Source organism: Kryptolebias marmoratus, linkage group LG11 (assembly GCF_001649575.2).
Source record: "Kryptolebias marmoratus isolate JLee-2015 linkage group LG11, ASM164957v2, whole genome shotgun sequence".
NCBI lineage: Eukaryota > Metazoa > Chordata > Actinopteri > Cyprinodontiformes > Rivulidae > Kryptolebias > Kryptolebias marmoratus.
This window is the reverse complement of record NC_051440.1, coordinates 5,596,257-5,618,899: the sequence shown is the minus strand read 5'-3', so window position 1 is coordinate 5,618,899 and position 22,643 is coordinate 5,596,257. Positions and strand designations below refer to the sequence as shown.

General features: G+C 40.0%; 1 protein-coding gene across 2 annotated transcripts; it reads left to right on the top strand.

Annotated features, from left to right (window-relative positions):
* The first annotated feature begins 2,168 nt into the window (after positions 1 to 2,168).
* On the top strand, positions 2,169 to 21,647 carry acanb (aggrecan b). Of its 2 annotated transcripts, none has more exons than XM_017432850.3 (18): positions 2,169 to 2,262; positions 7,307 to 7,382; positions 7,943 to 8,326; positions 8,569 to 8,743; positions 10,332 to 10,459; positions 10,573 to 10,866; positions 11,028 to 11,264; positions 11,382 to 11,556; positions 11,711 to 11,838; positions 11,938 to 12,231; positions 13,172 to 13,273; positions 13,428 to 13,535; positions 14,082 to 15,089; positions 15,312 to 15,470; positions 15,643 to 15,725; positions 15,812 to 15,956; positions 17,952 to 18,134; positions 18,447 to 21,647. In XM_017432850.3, exons 2-18 carry the CDS (start codon positions 7,313 to 7,315, stop codon positions 18,536 to 18,538), a joined length of 3,765 nt encoding a protein of 1,254 aa, XP_017288339.1. In that variant the 5' UTR covers positions 2,169 to 2,262; positions 7,307 to 7,312; the 3' UTR covers positions 18,539 to 21,647. The 2 variants fall into 2 exon arrangements, with proteins under 2 accessions (XP_017288339.1, XP_017288340.1); XM_017432851.3 differs by lacking the exon at positions 2,169 to 2,262 and adding an exon at positions 2,274 to 2,371.
* Positions 21,648 to 22,643: the final 996 nt, after the last annotated feature.

Sequence of the window (22,643 nt, the reverse complement as noted above, 5' to 3'; positions counted from 1 at the left end):
TGACGGTGACTAAACTTAAAGTTTCTGATGCGTCTGCGTGGAGCTGCTGGATAAACACGACTCTCAAAAACAAGCCCAAAATTCCAGCTAATCAGCTGTTAAATCTTCCTCCCTTGAAGACGCTGATGGTGGGTGGGTGTCGCTGCTTCTGCACACACAGACAGTATTTAGAACTTTGAATAGATCGTGATGGGAGACGAGTGGGAGACACACCTTTCTGGACCTCAGGCCAACTTTAGCATGTTTGACTTTCAGCTGAATGTGCGACACACACAGCGTGTACTGTATGCAGGCTGAAGAAGACGCCCAGTGCCCACTTGCATCTAAATACATGCTAAAACTAACACCTGATGACTTTCTTTTAGTTTTAGTAGCAAAACACATTTAAAAACAACTATTTGTGAAGGTTTGTCTAATTTTCTCTGTCTTGTGTAATAAAAGAGGTTTTAAAGTGGGGAAACTCTTTTGACCTGAACATCTGAAGTATACAAACGCAGCTTCCAGTACAGAAAACTTCAAAACTGTCCATCATGGTCATCAGGGCTAAAAAAAAAAGCTCTGAATCAACACAAGTAGTCTGTTAAAAATAGTCAAATTATCTAGCTTTGTTTGTCGTCATTGATGCAAACAAATTAAAGTAATTACTAGAGCATTTTGTGTTACAACCCTGAAAAATAAGGGTACTGGACCGGCCTGCCAGGAGTCCTGCGCTGCTCCAAATAGAGAATCATGAGATGTTTGTGTGTCTGTGTTTTTCTCCCCTGTTTGTTTTGTTTTTCTCAATTTGGGGATGTACAGATCTTCCCCATGGAGCGGTTGGTGAAGCAGTGATGCCTTGCAGCAAGAAGCTCACAAGTTTGACTCTGGATGGGTTTTCTCCAGGTACTCCGGTTTCCTCTGTCAGTCCAAAAAGACTCGTGTTAGGTGAACTGACCACTTGAAATTGTCTCTATGTGTGAGAGGGAGGACAACTGGTTGTAGAAGCTTAGAGCTCAGCAAATAGTACTTTTAATTGCCCGTGCCAAGAAAGGCAGACAATCATGTAATTGCCTGTGTGTGTGTGTGTGTGTGTGTGTGTGAGAGAGAGAGAGACAGAAAGAGAGAGAGTGTGTACGATTGTCTTGTTATCAAAATATCTCATGAACCACTGGACAAATTTTAATGAAACTCTCTGAAAGTATTCATAGGCTGCGCAGCTACAACTTATCAATGTTTGCAGTCAACCTGATGGCCACCAACTTAATCACCCTTAACAAACACAAAAATGGCTACCACTCAGACAATTTTACAGATAAAGATAAGATTTGGTGTGGCAGGGACTCAGTCATTCCCAGCTAATACTCCGAGTGCTAACAGATCTTGTAAGATTTGCCACACATTCCTTCAAGGAAAACTAGTTTCAGTTAATAACTGAGCCACTGACTCACAAGAGAATAAAAACTTCAGACAAAAGCCTAAAAATAAAAAAACTGAATTCTCCTTTAGGAATTCGATTTTGGTTCTTATCGTCCATTTGAGCTCTCAGACATGTCTCGTGTCACTGTATATAAACCTGCGTACTCCAGTCTAGCTCCACCTCCACAGCTTCCAGTTACTGATCCAATTATTTTCTACAAAAAGACCCCGTGAGAGCAGGCGGTAGACAACATGGAAAGGACTTTACACTTTTGACTGTCTTAGCTCATGTTTAGATATGTTTAGTTTCATGATTTTATTTAGATTATCTTATATTTCATTTAGATTTATACATGATTGATGTTTTTACTTCTGTATCTCTATGTTTAATATATCTGAGAGAAGCTGAAAATTTCCAGGCTGATATAAACACAATAAAACTTGTTGCTTCAAACACTTAGAACCTCTGACAGGCGTGTCCAAGACAATGTAAAATATGACTATGAATGCGATCAATAAATGCACAAAATGACAATCACAGGCAAAAACTGTGACGATTCATCCACTTCTGTTCTTACATTTCATTTTTTAAAATTAATTAATTAATTGATTTAGCTACTTTTTTCTCCCTCCTTGAAATTCAGTGCTGTTTGCATGACCTCACTAACTGGCAGAGGAATATCTCTCCCCCCTCCTCTCTCTCTCTCTCTCTCTCTCTCTCTCTCTCTCTCTTAGCCCCATCACTCCCTCCCTCTCTCCTTCCAACATCTAAATGTGTGGTAGTGTTCAAAAGTACTTCTTTCTGTATTCCTACACAGGCAGGAGCGAGTGGCCCCTAGAGTCCTCCCGGCCCCGACATCATCAACGGTACGTTGCCAGCACCCCACTGGACACCCTGAAACGGGAATATTAGGGGATGCGTTCACACTTCTTTACCCTCTCGCACTGATTCGGACACTCAGACATCAAGCCAGAGGTAATGTTCGGAACTTTTTCTTAGTAGATCTGATCAGTGATTAGGTAATTAAATATTACTGATGAAATAAGCAGAAGAAGTAAAACTTACAGCGTCAACTTGGGATGGGTTTGTGATTACTGCCTAAGGGGATTTTGATGCTTAAGAAGGGGTGAGATTTAGCAGTTCACTTCCACTTTTTATATGTTGGTTTAATTTGGTCTGTCATCACTACTTTATGGGAAAAGAAACATTTGTGATATTTATTTGGGAAGTTTGCACTTTAAGTGGAATGATTAATTGTCATGAGCGTTGTTACATGTTAGATTACCTATAAAATAAAGTCATTTGCCGTGTTATAAAGGTGTGTCTGAGTCGAGTTAGATTCATTTCATGGCTCACGATGGAGCGCTTCCTAGCTACAGCTGGCAAACTTCCACCACTTCACCTTAAAGGCAGTTTTTTTTGCTTTAAATATAACTTGAGGAGCAAAAATGAAACTGTCTATCATTACTTTAGGAAATACATGAGAAACGACTGGGGAAAAAAAAATAATAAAAAGTAATCTGTAGAATGTGGATTTTTTTTTTAAATCTTAAAATCATAGTGGGACTCAGTGCTTTACCTGTTAGTGAATGTATGAGTTTCCACTTTTATTAATTCTTGATATGTCAGATGAGGCTGATTAGAAATGTTTCTGTACAGCTTTTAGTTAATGACAGGCTGTTTTACTTATGGGTCGTCAGAGGAAACTGGCTGAGAGTGACATCCTGTTGCCATGGTTACATCAGGCTGTACAAGTACATGATGTGAATTGAAATGTTCTGATTAAACCGCTGAAATGAGCAGTGAAAGAGTTTAGTGAAACCAAATGTTTTCACACTTTAAAAACTCAAATTTAAGACTTGAGCTTGTCATCGGTGTGTAACAGTGTGTGTTTTCTTGTTTGACACATTTCGATGCTAAATGTGCACACACTGCTGATGCAGCTTTGAATTTTTTGACCGCTGTGTGTGTGTATTAATGTACCTATAGGCGGGTGTGAGAGTTTTTGCTCTCCACCCATTTCACTGTACAACAGTCTGTGTGTATTCTCAAACACAGGCCGAGCAGTATGTGTCAGTAGTGCAGGCTTCAGACGTGAGTTGCCTCACATCACCTTGGTGATCTATGACTGCCGGTCTGTGTTTCTTTGTGTGTACACATATCAATGTCAGCTCTGTTCTGCTGCTGGCGGACGGAGGAGGGTCCGAGGAGACGGGGTAAAGGGGGAGGCAGTGGTGTGTGTGTGTGTTTGTGTGTGTCCAAAGGGGGAGGGTGGGTCTCTGGATGCCCGCCTTGTGTTTACCTTGGCAGGGTGGACTCAGCCCGAGGTCCCGCCCCTGTTCGCTCCTGGAACAGACCGGGGCCTTATTTGCCTCCCTGTTGGTTGGGATCTGAACATACCACAGTGGCAGACCTGGGGAGCAGCAGCCACCCCTGTGTCTGAATGGACACAGTGTGGAGTTGTGGCTCACTGGCTTGACTTGGCGCTGGAGAAATTTGCTCACCAATGCTGGTGCACATCATGAAGTGGTTTTAGTTTAAATGATGCATTTAAAAGTTTAAATGATGAATTTAAAAGAGGATCCACTAAGTGGATATAGGTGCTAAAGAGGCAAGTAGTTTGGTGGCTTGGAAGGATTTTGACATGGTAATGCATCATGAGGGAGTAGGCAAACGTTGATTAGTGGAGGATTATGGCAACTTTTGTTTGCACTGGAAGGTCTATCTTGAATATGACACATGATGTTACATTTTAAAGGAATAAAATATCCAGAATCCACTAAGAAGACTGAAAACTAAAAGGGTTTCTAAGTTCTTTTTTGTTTGCAAAACTTTGTTCTATTCAAGTCAGAAAGAGTGATCTTAGGCTAACAAGCAGTGTTTTACTGTGTTGTATGTGCATATACAGTGTTATCAATAATTTCTGAGTTTAATATTTTGATAAAACTTAAAATGAACTGTTACTCAGCCCAATGGTAAGAAATATCTTAAATAAAAAAATTGGTTCACTTTGAAGTAGGTTTCTGAGTAAAAGCTATTAATAACTAGAAGCTCCGCCAAGAGCCATTATCATTGTGATGTCATATCGGGACTGATCATTGATGACATCATCATCACGTGACGCCACCACTGTATAGGAACTCTGAGAGCGCAAAACTCCGGACATAGGGTCATTAAAAAATTGTAGGAGCTGAAACGTGTTCCAGGTCACCATCAAAATGTAATCATTTGTTCTTTGTGAGATCCTCAACATTTCCTGAGAATTGCATCAAAATCTGTTCTTTACTTTTGCGTAATCTTGTTTACAGACAAACAAACGCTACTGAAAATGTATACGTCGTTGGCGGAGGTCAATTACTATCAAACACATTGTAGAGATAGCTTCTTGAGCAACCTCAGCTTGGAGAAACAGAGTTTACATCTGACTGACGTGACAAGCTAAAGGCTCGTTTGAACTCAAATAAGACCAAAGTTCATCTCAAAAATTTCATAGCAGCTCATGCAGAAGTTATTTTAAATTTCTTTACACTGCTGTCATTTCTGCATTACATGATTATTTACAATGAATTTTATGGTCATTTAGAAGCATGAATAGCATTAGCAGCAGCTAGCTGGAGCACATCTGGAGCATCAGGAGTCATGCCTGGCAGGAATTTCACAATATTTCTGCTGAAATAACCACTTAGTGTAAAAACTAGTTGTGGTGAAAAGGTTTAAATAACCGTGTTTGCATGAACTGCTAGGAAATTTGAAGTTTGGAGCATTTTAAGATGGCAAAATTTGCCTTGGAAATTAGCCATTTTAGCTCATCAATGTGATCTGAATATACCTACTTTCAAAGCAGATCCCTACCATCTTAGAACAGCTCCAGTTTTCAAAACGCTAAAGCAGTTCATTTGAATGGTATTATTTAAACTTTTACACCATATTCCATTTCAAATAACACGGTTACTTTGGCAGAAGTACTCAACCTGACCCCTGGATGATCCAAAAGTGCTACATCCTGCTGTTGCTCTTGCTATTTATGCTTGTTTTTTAGCTATAAAATTCTATGTAAACAACCATGTAAAGTCAAATCAGCAGCAATGTAAAGGTTTATAAAATAGCATTTGCATTGGAGACTGCTGGGGATAGGCACCAGCTCCCCGCGACCCGGAATGGAGAAGCGGGTGAAGAAAATGGATGGATGGATGGATTTGCATTGGAGCTGTTTTAAAACTGCAGCAATCCACTTTGGTCTTAGCTACATTCAGACTAGCCGTTAGTTCCCTGATCCTATCAGGATCTCCAAATGGAGTTTGTGCAAGAAGCTGTACTTATAACTTTTACACACAAACCCAAAGTGGCTGACCCATTTCTTTAAAAAGCAAATGTTTGCGAGAGTATTGCTGAAATTTATTCTGTAAAACAGTTTTGTGGTAAAAAAAAAGAGTATAAGTCCAATACAGTATAAAAATCCCTGACAATCTACACAACCATGTAAGCATGACAAAAATCTAGATTCCAGCAGATGTTAAAAAACTCAAAGATATGAATAATGCCAAAACAATGCTCAAAGTTTATATTTAATGGTGGGACTGTAACTTCATACTAAAAGTGCCTCCATGGATTCATTCATCTGTCTGTATTCTGTGTTTCCTGCCAGTCTTGGACAGCGTTTCAATCAGAACAGGATTATTGCATGATAAATCGTAACAGATCATATGAGCTCCCTTTCAGTCTCTTTTCTCAGCCTCCTGCGAATCCCAAATGGTTTTTGGCTGTCAGCTTCAGGTTTACTAGTTTTAAATGTCTCTCAGAGCCTCCCTTGGCCTTGATGAAGCAGCACCTTGAGGGTTCGGTTGCAGCCAATCTATTCCATACACTTCAGGGTGCTGAACGTCAGAGCAGTGGAAAGCTGAGAGAAAATATGCAGCACGGTAACATCACTGTGACAGATGTAATGCTGTCAGAGGTGTACTGAGGGCTGGGCTGACGTAAGACTTTCCTAACCTCCCAAAGGCAAAGTCAGAATGGGAAAAAGAGAGGAAAAATCCCTGCAACAAGTGAAACTGGCTCTTTATTGAGCTAAATTCTTTCACATGCGTGTGCTAAAATACTTGCAATGACCTTGTTGATAAGCCAGTGTTTCAGATTAGTTTAGTATGTTTTTGCTAATTAACAGAGTAAACAAGGTCCAACTAAGTAAAAGGAAAATAAGCCACTGAAAAACAAGCTAATAAATATTTGAATAATGTAATTTTTGAGTCAATAAAAACATTTGATAAAAAGCAGGTTACACAAAAGCTGCTGAACACACATGTATTTACTATAAACCATACATTTGCATTCTGTTTTAACACACTAGTATCACACTCATCTGGAAACTATTTCAGTGACGTAGACCCTTTTACACAATCGGGCCCATCCTGATGTAGACAACACAACTGTTCAGCAATAGAATAAATCAGTTCTGGTTGAAGAGCAGGCCCAGTTTCAGCATCAAATTATTATGGTAATCAGTTTTCAACAAATGTAAAAGAATTTGAGATCAGTGAATCATCCTTCTTTCTTACTGCTTAAACTTCTTTTTAGTGCCAAACATGCCTCTTGTGTCCAGAAACACAAAGGGGCTTTATCCTTCAGGGAGCATTTCTAAATGTTCCTACAGCATTTCCTGAATAAAATGGATTATAAATCCACACATACAGGAGCTGGAACGACACAGTCATAAAAGAAAGTAAAACTGCAAAGAATACTAATCAAAATGTCACTGTTCAAACTGACCAAATTTAATTTTATAGTGAACACTGGCCTTCCCATCCCCTTTTGATCACAAGCCTAATTGAAAGGCCAAAGCTCATTAGTAACATCAAACTTGGTCAATTTCTTTCACTTATTTCAAATGGGGTTTTTTTCTATATTTGTCAGGTAACCATGACAACTCTATTTCTGCTGTGCGTGTCCTTCCCCATCATCGTGGCAACACTGATTCAACATCATGACGGTAAGAAGCCACTGTGTGAAGTGGAGAAATAAGCAGCAGTTTTCCTCCTGTGAGTCATTTGTAAATTTCTGGTTAATGTTGAATTGCTGATGTGACCCTCGACCTGGAGGGCGTGTATGTTGGAAGATTTTTGAAATTTTCCACACTGCCCTTAGGGAGATGTTTGAAAACAGATTTTTTAAACTTTCATTAAGTTTTGGTGCCAATTCTCTTCTTAAATTGCAATGCTGTAAGGAAAGCAGTGTTTGCCAGAAACAGAAATCGTATAAGTAGTTCACAGTGGTTTTATACTAACAAGTCTTTATTTAAATTCATCAGAGCATAGCTTCTATAAAATAAAATTGCAAGAAAACTTTACCCTTTCTTCACCCAATTTCTTTAAGACTGCCATAATTTGTTAAATGTTACTACAACATTTATCACAGAATTAGGTTGGGTTTTATTTTGGTTCAAAATCCTTACGTTTGGTAATTATTTCCCAGTTAGTTCCAACTTTATTTTTGACCAGGTTGCACACTTGTTGATAAATGAAAATCATCATTACTTCTTCTTTATCACAGACATGTATGGCACATTGCGTGTCAGCATCCCTGTGGAGAGGCCTTTCAGTCCTCTGCTGGGCGATAAGGTAGTGGTGCCCTGCTACTTCCAGGACAATACCGTTAATGACCCTGGAGCCCCGACCATCGCGCCGCTCTCCCACCGCATCAAATGGACCTATCTGACCACGCAGAATGTTTCCACAATCTTGGTGGCTTCAAAGGGCAAAGTTTACGTGGAGCCAGAGTATGTAGACAGAGTCACCTTGGTCAGCTATCCAATGATTCCTACTGATGCCACCATGGAGCTGACAGAGCTAAGGTCCAAAGATTCGGGCCGGTACCGCTGTGAGGTGATTCATGGAATTGAGGACAGCTATGACACTGTGAACATCAATGTTCAGGGTAAGCTACAAAGTTTAACATTTTAATACAGTTTGTTCAAATGTCAAATCCACTTAACTTGCTGAAAATTAACTGGTTTATAATTCTGTACATCCAACAACTAGTTTCTGGAAAAAGCACTTGTACCTAAGTTATTGATTGGGTACATACAAATAAAGGAGTTGAAAGCAGTTATCAAAAGAGGATTTTTCAGTGGGCTCAATGAAATAAAATTCTATCTGATGACTACATGTATTTTACAGGTATTGTGTTTCACTACCGTCCCATCACCGATCGCTACAGCCTGACGTTTGAACAAGCCAAAGCCGTCTGTATCCGTAACAAGGCCACCATTGCTACTCCCGCACAGCTTCAAGCTGCTTATGATGATGGCTACCATCAGTGTGATGCTGGGTGGCTTTCTGACCAGACTGTCAGGTACAGTAGTACCATCAGTTTTAAATTAAATACCGGAGAATTGAGAAACATTAAAATAAGAGGTGGAATTAATTTGGTAAAGTCAGTAATGAGTTTTATTGTCAACATGACTTGGCTACTTTCATTCTGAGGTTGCTTAAACCGCATGCCTTTGGTCTGTGTAAGCAAGCCTGATCACGCTGAGGTGATACACACACACACAGCCACACACACACACAGACCATCTGATTGTTTTGAGTTGTATGTATGTATTGAGTTAAAGGGTGGAAAAGTTATAGCATACTACTGCATAAGCATGGTCTATTTTGCTGTGGCATATTGTTCATATACTATGTAACGTTGCTGCAGTGTACCTTTGTCACTGACCAGCATCTTCTACTTCTGTAATTCTTCCATTAACTTGTGGTAATGCCTAAATTTTAGTCCTCTGTCAGCATCGTCTTACCCACCGTATTGTGTGTCGTCTTTTTGTTAGTGGCCTTTGTTGTTCTACTCTGAGATATCTCAGTCTGGTAATTTGTCTTCTGTTCTCCTTGTCTTCAAGTGAAGTCCAAGCCAAACCCATAACAACAGCTTGAATATCAGTTTCTTCCAGGTTTATGTTTCTGAAATGAATGACAAGTAGAAAATGTTGGTCTTATATAGGCACACATCATGTGACCAAACACAGTGCACACCCACTATGGAAAAAACACAACGTAGATCATGTTGGTACTCTTACAATGCCACATCCCAACAACGTAGCATGTACGCAGCAGCTGCCACATGACTTTGTGAACAGCATCATACAGTATACCTCTAATAAATACACCAAGAACACAAAGACATATGCCAATGATGGGCAACTCTGAAAAGACAGATAAGAAAGACAAGCAATGGCAACATCAATTACACATAAAATGTGTCACAATACTGTAGCAGCACAGAGTGTGCGATGGGATGTTCATTTCTTACTGATATATATCTCAATACCCCAAAGGAACACAAGGCAAATTTGCAAAAAGTGAGATATGGGTAAAATCTCTCAGTTGAAATCAACCGTTGCACTTCTATGATCCCATAAACTATAAATCCTGTTTATTCTGGCCAAGGGAGCATACACGTATGTGTGTTAGTGTCATGTTTTTTTAAATAAACAAACAAAAAAAAAGTTAAAATTCAGATTTATTCTGGAGTAGAGTCACAGGTCGAAAGTCTTGTCAGTACTCAGACCTTGCATGAAATCAGAGATCGGACATAACAAATGAAAAAAAATGTATTACTCCTCAGTTTTCTACAGATTAAAAAAAAAAATTACTATAACTTGTTAGTTACTGAGCATTACAGTTACTAATACTTAGATCTTGTTCCTTATTTTTAAACAAAAGCTATTGGTTGTTTTAGTCATAATACTTAGCTAAATATAGACTTTTTGTAGCTCTGTTTTCCTATCAAAGATCAGTAGCTACTTTAGTTGTTCATCAAAATACTCCTAAGGCTCATTTATACTTTGACTATTACCAGTCCAACAAAGATTAGTACACAAATCACTGTTAACTATCTTTTATCAGACAACTCAGGTGACAGAAATCTCTCTCATCCTCTGAAGGTACCCCATCCATGAGCCACGGGAGCGTTGTTATGGAGACAAGGAAACCTTCCCTGGAGTGAGAACCTATGGCATCAGAGACCCTGATGAGACCTACGATGTGTATTGTTTTGCTGAGAAAATGTCAGGTACGCTCATCTACCAAGGGCAACACACCTGAACCTAAACTGCATAAAAAAACCATCAACATGCTTTCATGTCAGCGTGTTTTCTTCCTCCCTTCTATGCTCTTCCCTCCCAGGCACAGTCTTCTACTCCATGTCTGTAGAGAAGTTTACCTTTTACGACGCAGCTACACAGTGTGTCAGACTTGGTGCCAGGCTGGCCACCACTGGCGAGCTTTACCTCGCCTGGAAAGATGGTATGGATGTGTGTAATGCCGGTTGGCTGGCAGATGGGAGTGTGCGCTACCCAATCAACATTGCCAGGCCTCAATGTGGAGGGGGGCTTTTAGGAGTGAGAACTGTCTACTTGTTCCCCAATCAGACAGGGTACCCCAACCCAAACTCTCACTATGATGCCATCTGCTTCCAAGGTTAGTTATTCTCAAAAACAGCTTTAGATTTTCATTTCATTCTGGAGCCTTCTGAAATGTTTGCTGTCTTTGCTAAAAAGCACAATAGATTATTTTGCCTTGTTGTATACTATAAATCAGTGAAAATGTTCAGTAAAAGTTATATAACCTTGACTTCTCAGAGACTGATGATAAAGATGCTGTTCCCGAGAGGACCACACCTTTCCCATCCATCATTCCAATCACATCTGACGTCAAGCCCTACCCAGGACTGACCCCTGAACCTGGGCAAAAGGAGGTTAGGTCAGAAAAGGAAGAAGTTATCTCCTCATTGCCTGTTCCTGGTGTGTCTGGACAAGATATTGTATTAGTTCCTGGACTGGATTTGACAGGTGAAGATGTGACCATGGCGCCCACTGGTAAGTTTGGTTAATTGACAAAATGTGTTGTATACTATAAATAAATCTATCTACAGAATAAAAATCATTCAATCAAACGGCACTTTGTTTCTTTTATCCTTGTCCTTCTTGTCCCAGGTGTGGTGTTCCACTACCGACCCATCACTGGTCGGTACACTCTGACCTTTCTGGAGGCTCACCAGGCTTGTCGGAGTATTGGAGCAGTTATCGCCAGCCACCAGCAGCTTCAGGCAGCCTTTGAGCAAGGCCTACACCAGTGTGATGCCGGTTGGCTGCGTGACCAAACTGTGCGGTGAGCTGATCATTTGTTACAACATCTTACTGTAGTGTGCACCAAGCTCATTTATGTGTTCTTGATATGGTTTATGTTTATGTTTTTATCATTTAACAGCTTCAAGATTTAAAATCTCTAAAACTATACTCACCATTCTTTGTCTTTTGCTCAGGTATCCTATTGTGTCACCCAGAGAAAACTGCGCTGGTAACCTGCTAAGCCATCCAGGAGTGAGATCCTACGGCTTGAGGCCAGCCAGTGAACTCTATGATGTATTTTGTTACGTGGAACATCTAAACGGTGAGCCCTCTCAAACCACAACGGCATCCTAAAATCTATCTATTGATCCACTACACCTAAATTCCTCTGAATACTTATGCGTATCTTTCTGTCCAACAGGTGAGGTCTTCTTCACTAGCGACTATGACAGCTTCTCCTACGACGAGGCAGTGCAGCACTGTCAGAAACTCAACAGCACCCTGGCCACTCCTGGGCAGCTGTACGCTGCCTGGAAACGGGGACTGGACAAGTGCCGCCCAGGCTGGCTGATGGACCGGAGCGTCCGCTACCCCATCACCACCCCCAAGCCTTACTGTGGAGGAGGCCAAACTGGGGTCCACATCATCTACGCTTTCTCCAACCAGACGGGGTTTCCTGATGAGTACTCCCGTTATGACGCCTACTGCTTTAGAGGTTCGAATAACATCGTTCCACAGACTCATCCATATGATACAGCACTATAATCGTATGACAGAACATGTAACATCTAGATCATGTTGAAGCCAGCAACGGCTCAATATTTGTCAAATTATGATTTTGTTACTAATTTTCTTACTTTAATGTAGCTTAGGTTATGCTGTATAGTCTAAAACTATTCAATGTTTGATATATGTTTGCATTTCTTCATATTTACTGAATGTCTTGCTCTGTCCGGTAAGACATAAATAATTAATATATTGCCATATGACTGTCTAAATGTGCAACACTTTACTTCTTCTAAAATAATCAGAAAAATGAAGGAGCGTATGGAAGAAGCTGTTCATTTGTAGACTTTCATTCAAAGATATTGATCGTTTGAACCCGGCCTGACACGTTTTCCAACATCCTTTCACGTTTCATCTTTGGTTTCACTTGTGAAAGGTCAGAGTTAGGAATTAAAGACACATGATTGGAGTTAAAATGACTATACATAGTTAGACTGAGAAAATACTTGTTAGGGTTAGGAAATTATACATCACAGGTCACACTTTTTGATCTTCATAGGTTGATTCTGTAATGTCACATGGTTGATGCCCTTCACAAGGCTGGTGTTGAGATAGCAGTCACAATGTCTAACTGCTGCCAATGAAACTTCCACATTTTGAACTTATTGTCTTATTGTCCTTTTGTGAAACAAGCTTAGGACATTTTTTAATTGGCTTGGCAGAAAAAACAGTATTAGAAAATGAATAGATGAAATATTTACCCAAACCATGGAGCAAATAGAAAAACAGGTAAATGCTAACTAAAAGTGATGTACAAATGTTCATTATCATCATAAATGTATCAATGAAATACCTTGGTTTTGCAATGTTGTTTGGGTCAAAACAATACTACTTTTTAAAATAGTGTTCTCTCTTGTTTTGTCTTTTAGCTGAAAGTTCTGTTGAACATACTGAACAAAAAGTCACCATAAGTCTGGAGCAAAAAACAATTTACCAGAAAACAGGCAGCACTTATCACTTCACTTCCACTGGTAAGAACGATGTGTGAAATCACAGAGGTTCGTTTTTAAGAAACAGATGTTTTTTGTTTGTTTTTCTGATGATTATCTTTGTGCATCTAAATACAAACATATCTGTAAAATTTTACATAGCGCTCATTTTGTGTCTCATCTTATTTGTTTTTAGTTGCAACTACAACAGAGGTCTACAATGAAATGGAAGCTGCTGTAAATTTAATGGAAACAAAATTTATCCGGAAAGCGACTGTCCAAAGTCAACACGTTGCTCCGACAGGTGAGACGCCTGGAGATAACTCAGCAATCAAACTCTGTTTTTGACCTTTTCTTTTTCTGGTACTGGCTTTTAAATGTTTAAACGAGATGTGCGTTTTATGTAAAAGTGGCCACAGTAAAAGAAAATTTCTTTATCTCCCAGTAGCGTCATTTTGAAAAGATTGTAGGCGAATTTATAACACACTGTTTTGCCCAAGACTGTTTATAATTTGTACAAATGTGTAATGCATACTAATGTTGTCACCTAATAAAATAAAATCATTCTTGATCTGATTTATCAGCATTCATGACAGCAGATATAATGATTTCTTACAAAAAAAAACATTGCAATTTTAGTTGTTTCACTAGCAAAATACAATATTTAAACATTGGCTGACATCCTGGGAAACTAAATTTGGTTTCTCAGTGATTGCAACAAATCCAAAAAATACCAAACCAAATATTAAACCCCACATGAAATCTTAATAGTCCTTTATAAATGTTTGTGGTGACAACAATTAAGATACATTCAAAATTCTAAATATTCCCTTTATATTTTTTTTACCAGTTCTCAAAGAGATAACCCCTGCTCCTTCGGTCCCAGCTGATGTGTCCGGATCTGGTTCAGCTGAACATTCAGCCAGCGGGGAGCCCTCCGGGGAGCCATCCAGGTCCAGTGGTGATGCGTCCGGGTCAGGACATGACATCATCTTCAGTGGACGCACTGATATCTTCTCCGGGGGACAGTCTGCCTCTGAAAGTCTAGAGAGTCTGGAAGGGGGAAGTGTTGATCTCTTCACATCTGGAGATTCGGGTAGTGCATCTGGATCTATATCTGGATCTACATCTGGATCTACATCTGGATCCGGATTTGGATCTGGATCTGGCTTCATTATATCAGGATCAGGTACCAGCAGTGGAAGTGGGGACATCAGTGGTAGCGGTGATGCCTCTGGGATTGTCATGTTGAACGGGGAGACGGTAGACGTGTCAAAAACCCACCAAAACCGCACAGAGCAGGAATTTGGCCAGGGGGGAGTCATTATCAGCGGAGACTTTATGGAAACAAGTGTTTCCGGATCAGGACATGTGTCTGGTTCAGGCTCTGGTGAGTTTTCAGGCATTTCGTTTGTCGACCACAGCGGCATCGACTTGACAGAGCAGCAATCTGGACAGCAAGAATTATCTAGATATCAGCCCTCTGGATCGGGGTACCCCAGTGGGTTCCCCAGTGGTTTTCCCTCTAGTGTTTCAGGCAGCGGTTCTGCCTCTGGAGACCCCCTCCACCATAATGATGTCATTCTAATAACAGATGATGAGTTGTTCGACGTGACTGTATCCTCACACGATCCTGAGCAGGGCCGGGGTGTGGTACAGATAAGCGGGGAAGGCAGTGGCTCAGGGGTCAGCGGATACAGCGGCTCTTTGCTCACATCAGGAACTGGAGCCCCTCATAAGTTGATTAACCTGCAACATGTAGCAGCAACTCCAGATACAGCATACACCGCACCAACCACAGCACCATCCGTGTCACTGGAAACTCCTGCAGCTGTGAAGCAGCCTGAAGTAGATGAAGGTTTGTGACTCTTTCTATTCATCATTATACTTTATCAGTTCTGATAAAATCGGACTAATAATCGGCCATAATGTCAAAATCAAAGTCGCTTTTTATTCCTGCTGTCAGTTTCTGTAGACCCCTGCGATCCAAACCCCTGTAGTTCAGGGTCCTGAGCTCCCACTGAAACAATAGAGAAAACTGAACATATCTTCCTTCTATTGTTACCCCAAATGTGTGCAGGTCAAATGGGCTGTCCTGATGGCTGGAAGGTGTTTCACGGCAGCTGTTACTACCTCTCTGAGGAAAAACACACTTGGTCTGAGGCCGAGCAACGCTGTCAGGAGTTCAACGCCCACCTGGTCAGCATCAGCTCCCTGGAAGAGCAGGAGTTTGTCAGCTGTGAGTAGCTGTTTGAGTTAAAATGAGCAATTTATCTTATACATCCATGGGTGGGAGGATAAGAAGGATCTGATTACAGAAATGATTTACCCTCACTAAATCTGATGTTAAAGCTAATGAGACAATGTCAGTATGTTTTACAGAGACTACATGTTTCACACTTACTTTACAGCCAGTGGTATGGAATACCAGTGGATTGGACTTAGTGACCAAGATGTGCAGAATGAGTTCAAATGGACAGATGGAAGTCCTCTGGTGAGTTCTGTTGGAGATGGCTGGCTGCGCGTTGGTGCTTTTATTTTATATCAGGGTTACTGATCGACTTCTTTCACTCTAATCAGTCCTTTGTGAACTGGAGGCCCAACCAGCCAGATAACTACTTCGGTTCTGGGGAGGACTGTGTGGTGTTGATCTTGCACGAGGGCGGGCAGTGGAACGACGTGCCCTGCAACCACCACCTTTCCTACACCTGCAAGACTGGACCCGGTAAGTTTACTGCCGCCATGAAGTATGTCTCTGATTAGGATCTGATTTTAGGATTTATTATAAATAAAAAGTTTTGCTGGTAAATTTGTGACACAGCTGTGATTTGTAAAATCACTCACTGTCTTTGTCAAAAAATTAAATTAAAAAAAACACTGCCACTTATAACTCAATGGGTAAACCACAAGACAAAAATATGTAACCTACACTGAAATCTCACTGCAACACAGTTTTGATGAGTTTCTACTGAATGAAATATTCAAATATATGCTGATTTTTTTTAATTGCAGATCAACTAGTTGCGACAAGAGTAAACTGGCCACCTTATGAGCTTTACAAAGCTTCACAAACATTTTAGTAACTTGTCTTTGTCTCTTTACTAGTATTGCTCTATTTCTTCTTGAGTCAACCCATTCATGACTTTCCCAAATTGTTTGAGATAATTAATTAAATTATTAATTGTCCTACAATTTATTTGCCTAATTTGACACAATAAAGTTAGCCCACTTTTGTCATGTCTTCTGTGTGCATACTCAATTAGAAAATGCTTCATTTGCCTAAATGAGAGAATTGCAACAGAATAAAAACTTTTTAAATGCCGAAATCATATAAAAGGCTTGTGTTTTTTGTAATACCTAGTAGCTAAAACATGCATTGTATTCAATTATATTCCTATTCCTTTAACCCTATTCCTTTAAAAGTTTTATACATTTTACACAATGATTTATTTATTTTTTTGTCCTAAAAAATTTGCTTTTGTCTTTCTGGTATCATTTTTACAACCCAGTTTCTAAATATTGTTACCTATAAATATCTTTAATTAAGTAAGAAAACAAAAAAAAAATAAATAAATTTGGTAGCTGGAATACTTTTTCAGCAGTAAATTTGTTATGTTTGGAAAATATAATCTGAATACATAATACACAAAAAAGAAAAAAATTAATTGTAATACATTCACTGAAATAAAAAATGATAAAAAGAAGTTAGGCACCCAGAGAGAATGGTCTGATTTTGTATAACTTGGTCAAAATGCAGACCAGTGATGGGTTTGTAAATGATTCACTTTGTAAGGATCTGCACGTATAGAAGAGACACAAAAGGGCATTATTGGTGGCATCATGAGTGGAGGGATGGTGTTATCAGGTAGATGTCAGAGCATCTGACAGTAAGTCAAAACAGTGAGTGAAAGTTATCAGACACAGAGGAGTCCTCAAAGATCCATTAGACAGCATGATCAACATTTGGCTGAGTTTGATAGGTGTCACTGTGGGTTTGAATGAGGTCAGCTGGTTGTACTCTGTAATTACTCAACATGTGGGGCATGCAGATGTCACACTGACCTGATGGAACCAATGGACACATGACCAATCCTGCCAATGTTGTGGAGAGACACAACAACATCACTCCTGGGATCATAGTATAAGGAGCCACACGGTCTGACTTCAGGTCACCTCTGATAGTCATTCGGGAGACCCTGATGGCACGGCACTGTGTTTGTGACATACTGCACCTGCACGTCTTACCCTTTCTGAGACAGCCCCCTGGAACAGCAACACCTGTCCACATACAAGTCTATGGACTTGCCTGCATTATATACCCCAGTCTTTTTTGAACATGCGTGAAATCAGCACTACTACAGTTGTTGCTCGACTGTATAACTTCGTTCCACATTGATTTGCTGCTTGTATCTAGGCCTGAGGAGGTGACACACACTACTGACACCGATCCAGCAGAGTGCCCCGAACAGCCAACTCTGTTACTTGATCTGATTTGGTAGTCATTGCAACACAGTCACACGACCTTTCAACGAGTGCAATTTCATTTTATTTCTACCACTTCATCTGGGTGCTTAACTTCTTTTGTCAATGATAGAGCGAGGTAGAGAAGCCCTTGTAACTCTGGTTCAATTTGACCCGAAGGCCACGGGAGGGTTAAGGTTTAAAGATCCAGTTGAGGTAACATTTATTTGTGTGTCTACTTTTTTGTCACTTATGTCAGTGATGTGCGGAGCACCCCCTGAAGTGGAACACGCCAAACCAATGGGCAGCAGCAGAGATCACTACACTGTCAACTCTATAGTCCGCTACGAGTGTGACGCAGGCTACACACAGCGCCACCTGCTGGTCATACACTGTATGGAGAACGGGGAATGGCAGCAGCCAAAAGTAAAGTGCATAGAAGGTGAGCTAAAAGGGTATTCCCAGAATATGGGTGTAACAAGCACATTTTTGCACATTTTATTCCTTGAGAACAGAGCTGGGAAGTGAGGCACTAAAGCAGCAGGAAAGATACTAAGCAGATCATGGAAGAGTTTATCAAATGTGTAAACGTGCATTTCAGAAAGGAAAGCAAAGGGGGTAAAAAGTCAAGATCTTGATATTACACTGATGATTCTAGGGCAGCTTGTGAAGTCTTGAAAGTCTCAGTTGTAAATCTTTGGGTGACTCCTTTTTTGCATGATGTCATCAGTATTCGTACCTTTTCTCCCCCCAGTCAATGCCAACAGTCAGAGGCTACACAAAAGGTCCCTCTGGACAAGAAGTAAAGGTGTCAGCAGCCAACAGGAGCAGAGGAAACTTCTCTGAGCAGCACTGAAAGAGACATACAACAGAGAGCCACAAAGGAACCTTCTTGCAAGGAAGCATGGACACTAATGCAAATGTCTGACCAAAAACATAGCATGCCCGACTCTGTACATACACACACACTAAAGCACATTTAGATGCTGACAGAGACAATGATGGATGTTTTGGATCTTTGATTGACACCACGCACCCTCTGAAAGCAGGTTTTCTTTCTCCTCTTAGCATCTAATTTAAATTTCCAGTATTTTTTAAATGTCTTTCCTATGATCTCCACCTCACAAAGAACGGTTGATAAAACTGTCCAAAACGTTTCAAGAGGCTGAAGCGTGACAAGCAAAATCCAAAACAGCTTAGGAAGTGTTTTCAATTCAGACCATGTAGATTTTTACCATATTTAGTGTTTTTCAAAATCTGTTTCTTAGCCTTTTTTTTTCCATTTTCTCTTTTTGGTGGATTCTAGATGCTGAATGCAGCTTTGGTTTCTCTCTGTCTAAGGGCAACCCAGTGTTCAGTCGAACCTTTTGGTTGTGACAGTGATAAAAGATAAAATACGGTTGTTTCATTTGATTTGTTGGAGTTGGCTTTGAGTCTTTCGAAAAACTCCAGTGCCTTAAATCTAAGACGGAGCAGGAAAACACACAAATGTTTCAAGTTTTTAATCTTGTCACTACCTTAAGTTTGACATCTACTTTGCTAAAAGATCCACACAGCATTAGGCTTTCATTAGGTTGTTCTGTTCCTTATATTGATGACATTCAAAGTAAATATGTGATTAAGTGCAACACAACCTGGATTGAAATAATCAGCACTTTATGCACTTTTTGAAGTCTCTGGTCATTTTTGTGCTAATCATTTGAATCCAGCGCACCTTTAAAAACCAGTCAAGAAAACAAAACCCAACACTTGTCTGCAGCAATTTATACATATCCAAGGACGGCCATCCACGGTCATCTAACGACGTAAAAGATGCCGATTTATTTTGCAGGTTGTCACATCTCAAGAGCAATCTATAAATTAATGTTCTTCGACATGAGAGTCATGGAATCAGTGTTTGCTTTGAGATGAGTTTCCTAATGTAAATATCCTCACTACAATATTCTGAACAGCAGGATCTGTCATGAAGTTGCACAGTGCAGTTTGAACTGTTTGAATTACGGTATTCGTCATCTACATGTTTTCTGAACCTTTAGTTCTGAGCCAGCAGTACAGAAGAAGTCAAGTTGATTTTTCATTTTGCTTAACGAACCTGCTTTTTAGTTGCTTAAGAAATTGAGCCAGTAGAAATGATGAAAAATGGCTTTGAACAAGTTGAGCAGCACGAAGAGACCTTCACTGTAAAGCGATACTTCAGATCTTTTGATGCAAGGTTCTTAAAAAGGTGATGAACATTTTACCTGTTGTAGGTACAATTTAAATTTGGCCAAATTGTTAAGCTAATGGAATGGATGCTGCCTTAAAACAGCGTATGTCTCAAAAGTTTCACAGTGGTTCATGTGAATGCATTTTTATCACCTTTACATTGTTATTAATTTCACATTACAGCTATTCTTGCAAACGTATTATGATATTCACACAGGAAGTGCCCCAGGAAGCACCAGAAGTGCTACAGCTATCGACTGCTGTTATTTGTGCCTGCAAATAACAACAGTATTTTATGTAAATAACCATGTAATGCAAAATGGGTGATGATGTAAAGGTTGAGAAAATAGTGTTTGGGAGAATAGCAATAAAATCTTTGAAATTTAAGTTATTTTAGGATGGCAGCAAACTGTTTTAGTCTAGGCTCCACTTGGATTTGCTGTGAGCTCATCAGTCGAATCAGAATTAAACTCTTTTTCTCCAAACTGAGGTCATTCAAAGAATTATCTACAACAGGTAAGATAGTAATTGTTCTTCACCTTTCTACAGATTTGCTTCTACTCTCAAATCCAACACACACATCAGTTCATATCTGACCTCTTCAATGAAGTCTTTAACGGACGGACACACAACTTCAAAAATAATAAAACAAATGTCCGAATTGCCACAAAAGCTACAATTCATCACAAAAAAATAAAAGTTTTTTTTTTCTTTTTGAAAACAACCATGCAGGATGTATATCCATAAAAAATAAAAAAAGGAACTTTCATTCGGTTGTTGAAGATGTTTTGCTTCCCATCCAGGGAGCTTTCTCAATTCAAGACTGGAGAGTGAGGAGTTCCAAGCTTTAAACTGCACCTACATCTTGAGGATAAGGGACACTTTTTTGAAGACCATCCATCCGTCTTCTACCTCTTATCCATGGTTGGGTCTCAGAGGCAACAGGTCCAGGAGAGAAACCCAGACCTCCCTCTCCCCAGCGACACTCTCCAGCTCCTCCTGGGGGATCCCAAGGTGTTCCCAGGCCGGAAAGGATACATAATCCCTCCAGCAAATTATTGGTCTGCCCGGAGGTCTCTTCCCAGAGGGCCATGCCCAAAAAATTAATTTGAGGACCAAAATCTTCATATTTTGGACAGACAAGTTAAATGGTTTGAGAGAGGGGAGTGAATGAAGCTGTTTACATCAAATGAGAGAAACCAACTTTAAACAGAGGAGGAGGAAACTCACAATGGAGCATTTAGCCTGATATCCAGTCAGTTTCACTCTAATTCACACCTTCATACATGTGACCAAAGCATGTCTCTGTGAGCCAGGCAAAGACCCTAACGACGCTCCAGTGGGAGATGTGAATTTAGGTTACATAAAGGAGCATTTCATGCACTTTAAAGATTGGAACTCCACATTTTTCCTGGATGGGAAGTAGTGCCTTCAACTACAGAATAGAAGTTCAGGTGTTTTGTTTTTTAAAACATGTTTTTTGGGGGCCAGAGGGGGTAACTAAGACTCTACACCAGCATTTATCTACAATAAGAGCAAACTTCACCATGAAGGCAAACATTTTTAAGGAAAACTTGGTGCTTTAGGAATTACTAATGTCTGTATCAGTGTTATTATTTAGTGGTTCTTGAACAAACTGAAAAATCTTAACAAATAAACCAAAATACAAGCAAACTGAAATAACTATTGTTGTGCCTTTGTCCAGATTCTGAACATATGAAATAAAACTTGGAATCATTCGTCTCTTTCACTTTCTTGGCTAAGTTCCCACTTGTTTAGTCCGAAACACTTTGACTCAAACAACCAGAAAAGGCCGTTTTGCATTGTTTTTTTTTTTTCTTTTTTTGTACTTAACTAATGACATTCCCATGCTGGGGTTTTCTGGCGTTTTCCTGGAAACAATTTTCCTTGAAGTTAGCAACATTCGGGGTAAACTTTGCAGAGCCACAGGAACAACCCTGGCATTTAGTTTGTCTTTACCTTCCTCTTTGAGTCAACTGTGAAAAAAAAAAAAAACACTCAATAAATAGCTCCTTCTTCAGGATACACAGTGGCTACGTTCATCACTGCAGCTACAGCTAACAGACCTGCTCTATGTGTGTATGCGTGTGTGTGTGTGTGTGTGTGTGTGTGTCGTGTGTTATGGGGTGAGAAGTATTGCATGTGAGGTCATGTGTGTGTGTTTATATGCATCCATATGGTTTATTTATGTACTGTACCTTTCCAATGTCATATGTGTGCAATAATGTTTAGTTGCAGGCTGTACTTATATGTTCAGTGAATGTGTGTGTGTGTGTGTGTGTGTGTTCATGTTTGGCCGAAAGGTGCAAATAGGATCTGTTTGTAGAAACTGCTAGCCACATAATCAGTAGGAGTAGTGTTCAGAACCGGATGCAGGAGGGTGTAACGAGGCGTTCACTTGCACTCATCTAAAAATGCATCATGTTTAGACAGAGCGTGTTCTGTATATGGCTCCGTAAAGCACCTCACCTCGCCAACCCAAGCATTCCTGCCTGAGAACACGTAAAGCTCCTACAAGCGGTGGTCTATAAGCCACGAGAAAAATCATTTAGTGTTAGAGGTGCAGGAACATCATCTGAACATGTTATTTACGTAATTAAGACTTAATGATTAATGCTCCACACCAATAAAAAAAAAAGTGTTTGGTCAGTTAGTTTTTTTACCTTTGCTGAGCAAAATAATACTTGGTCACAGTAGGTTTGATCAGATCCCTATGAGCACCAAA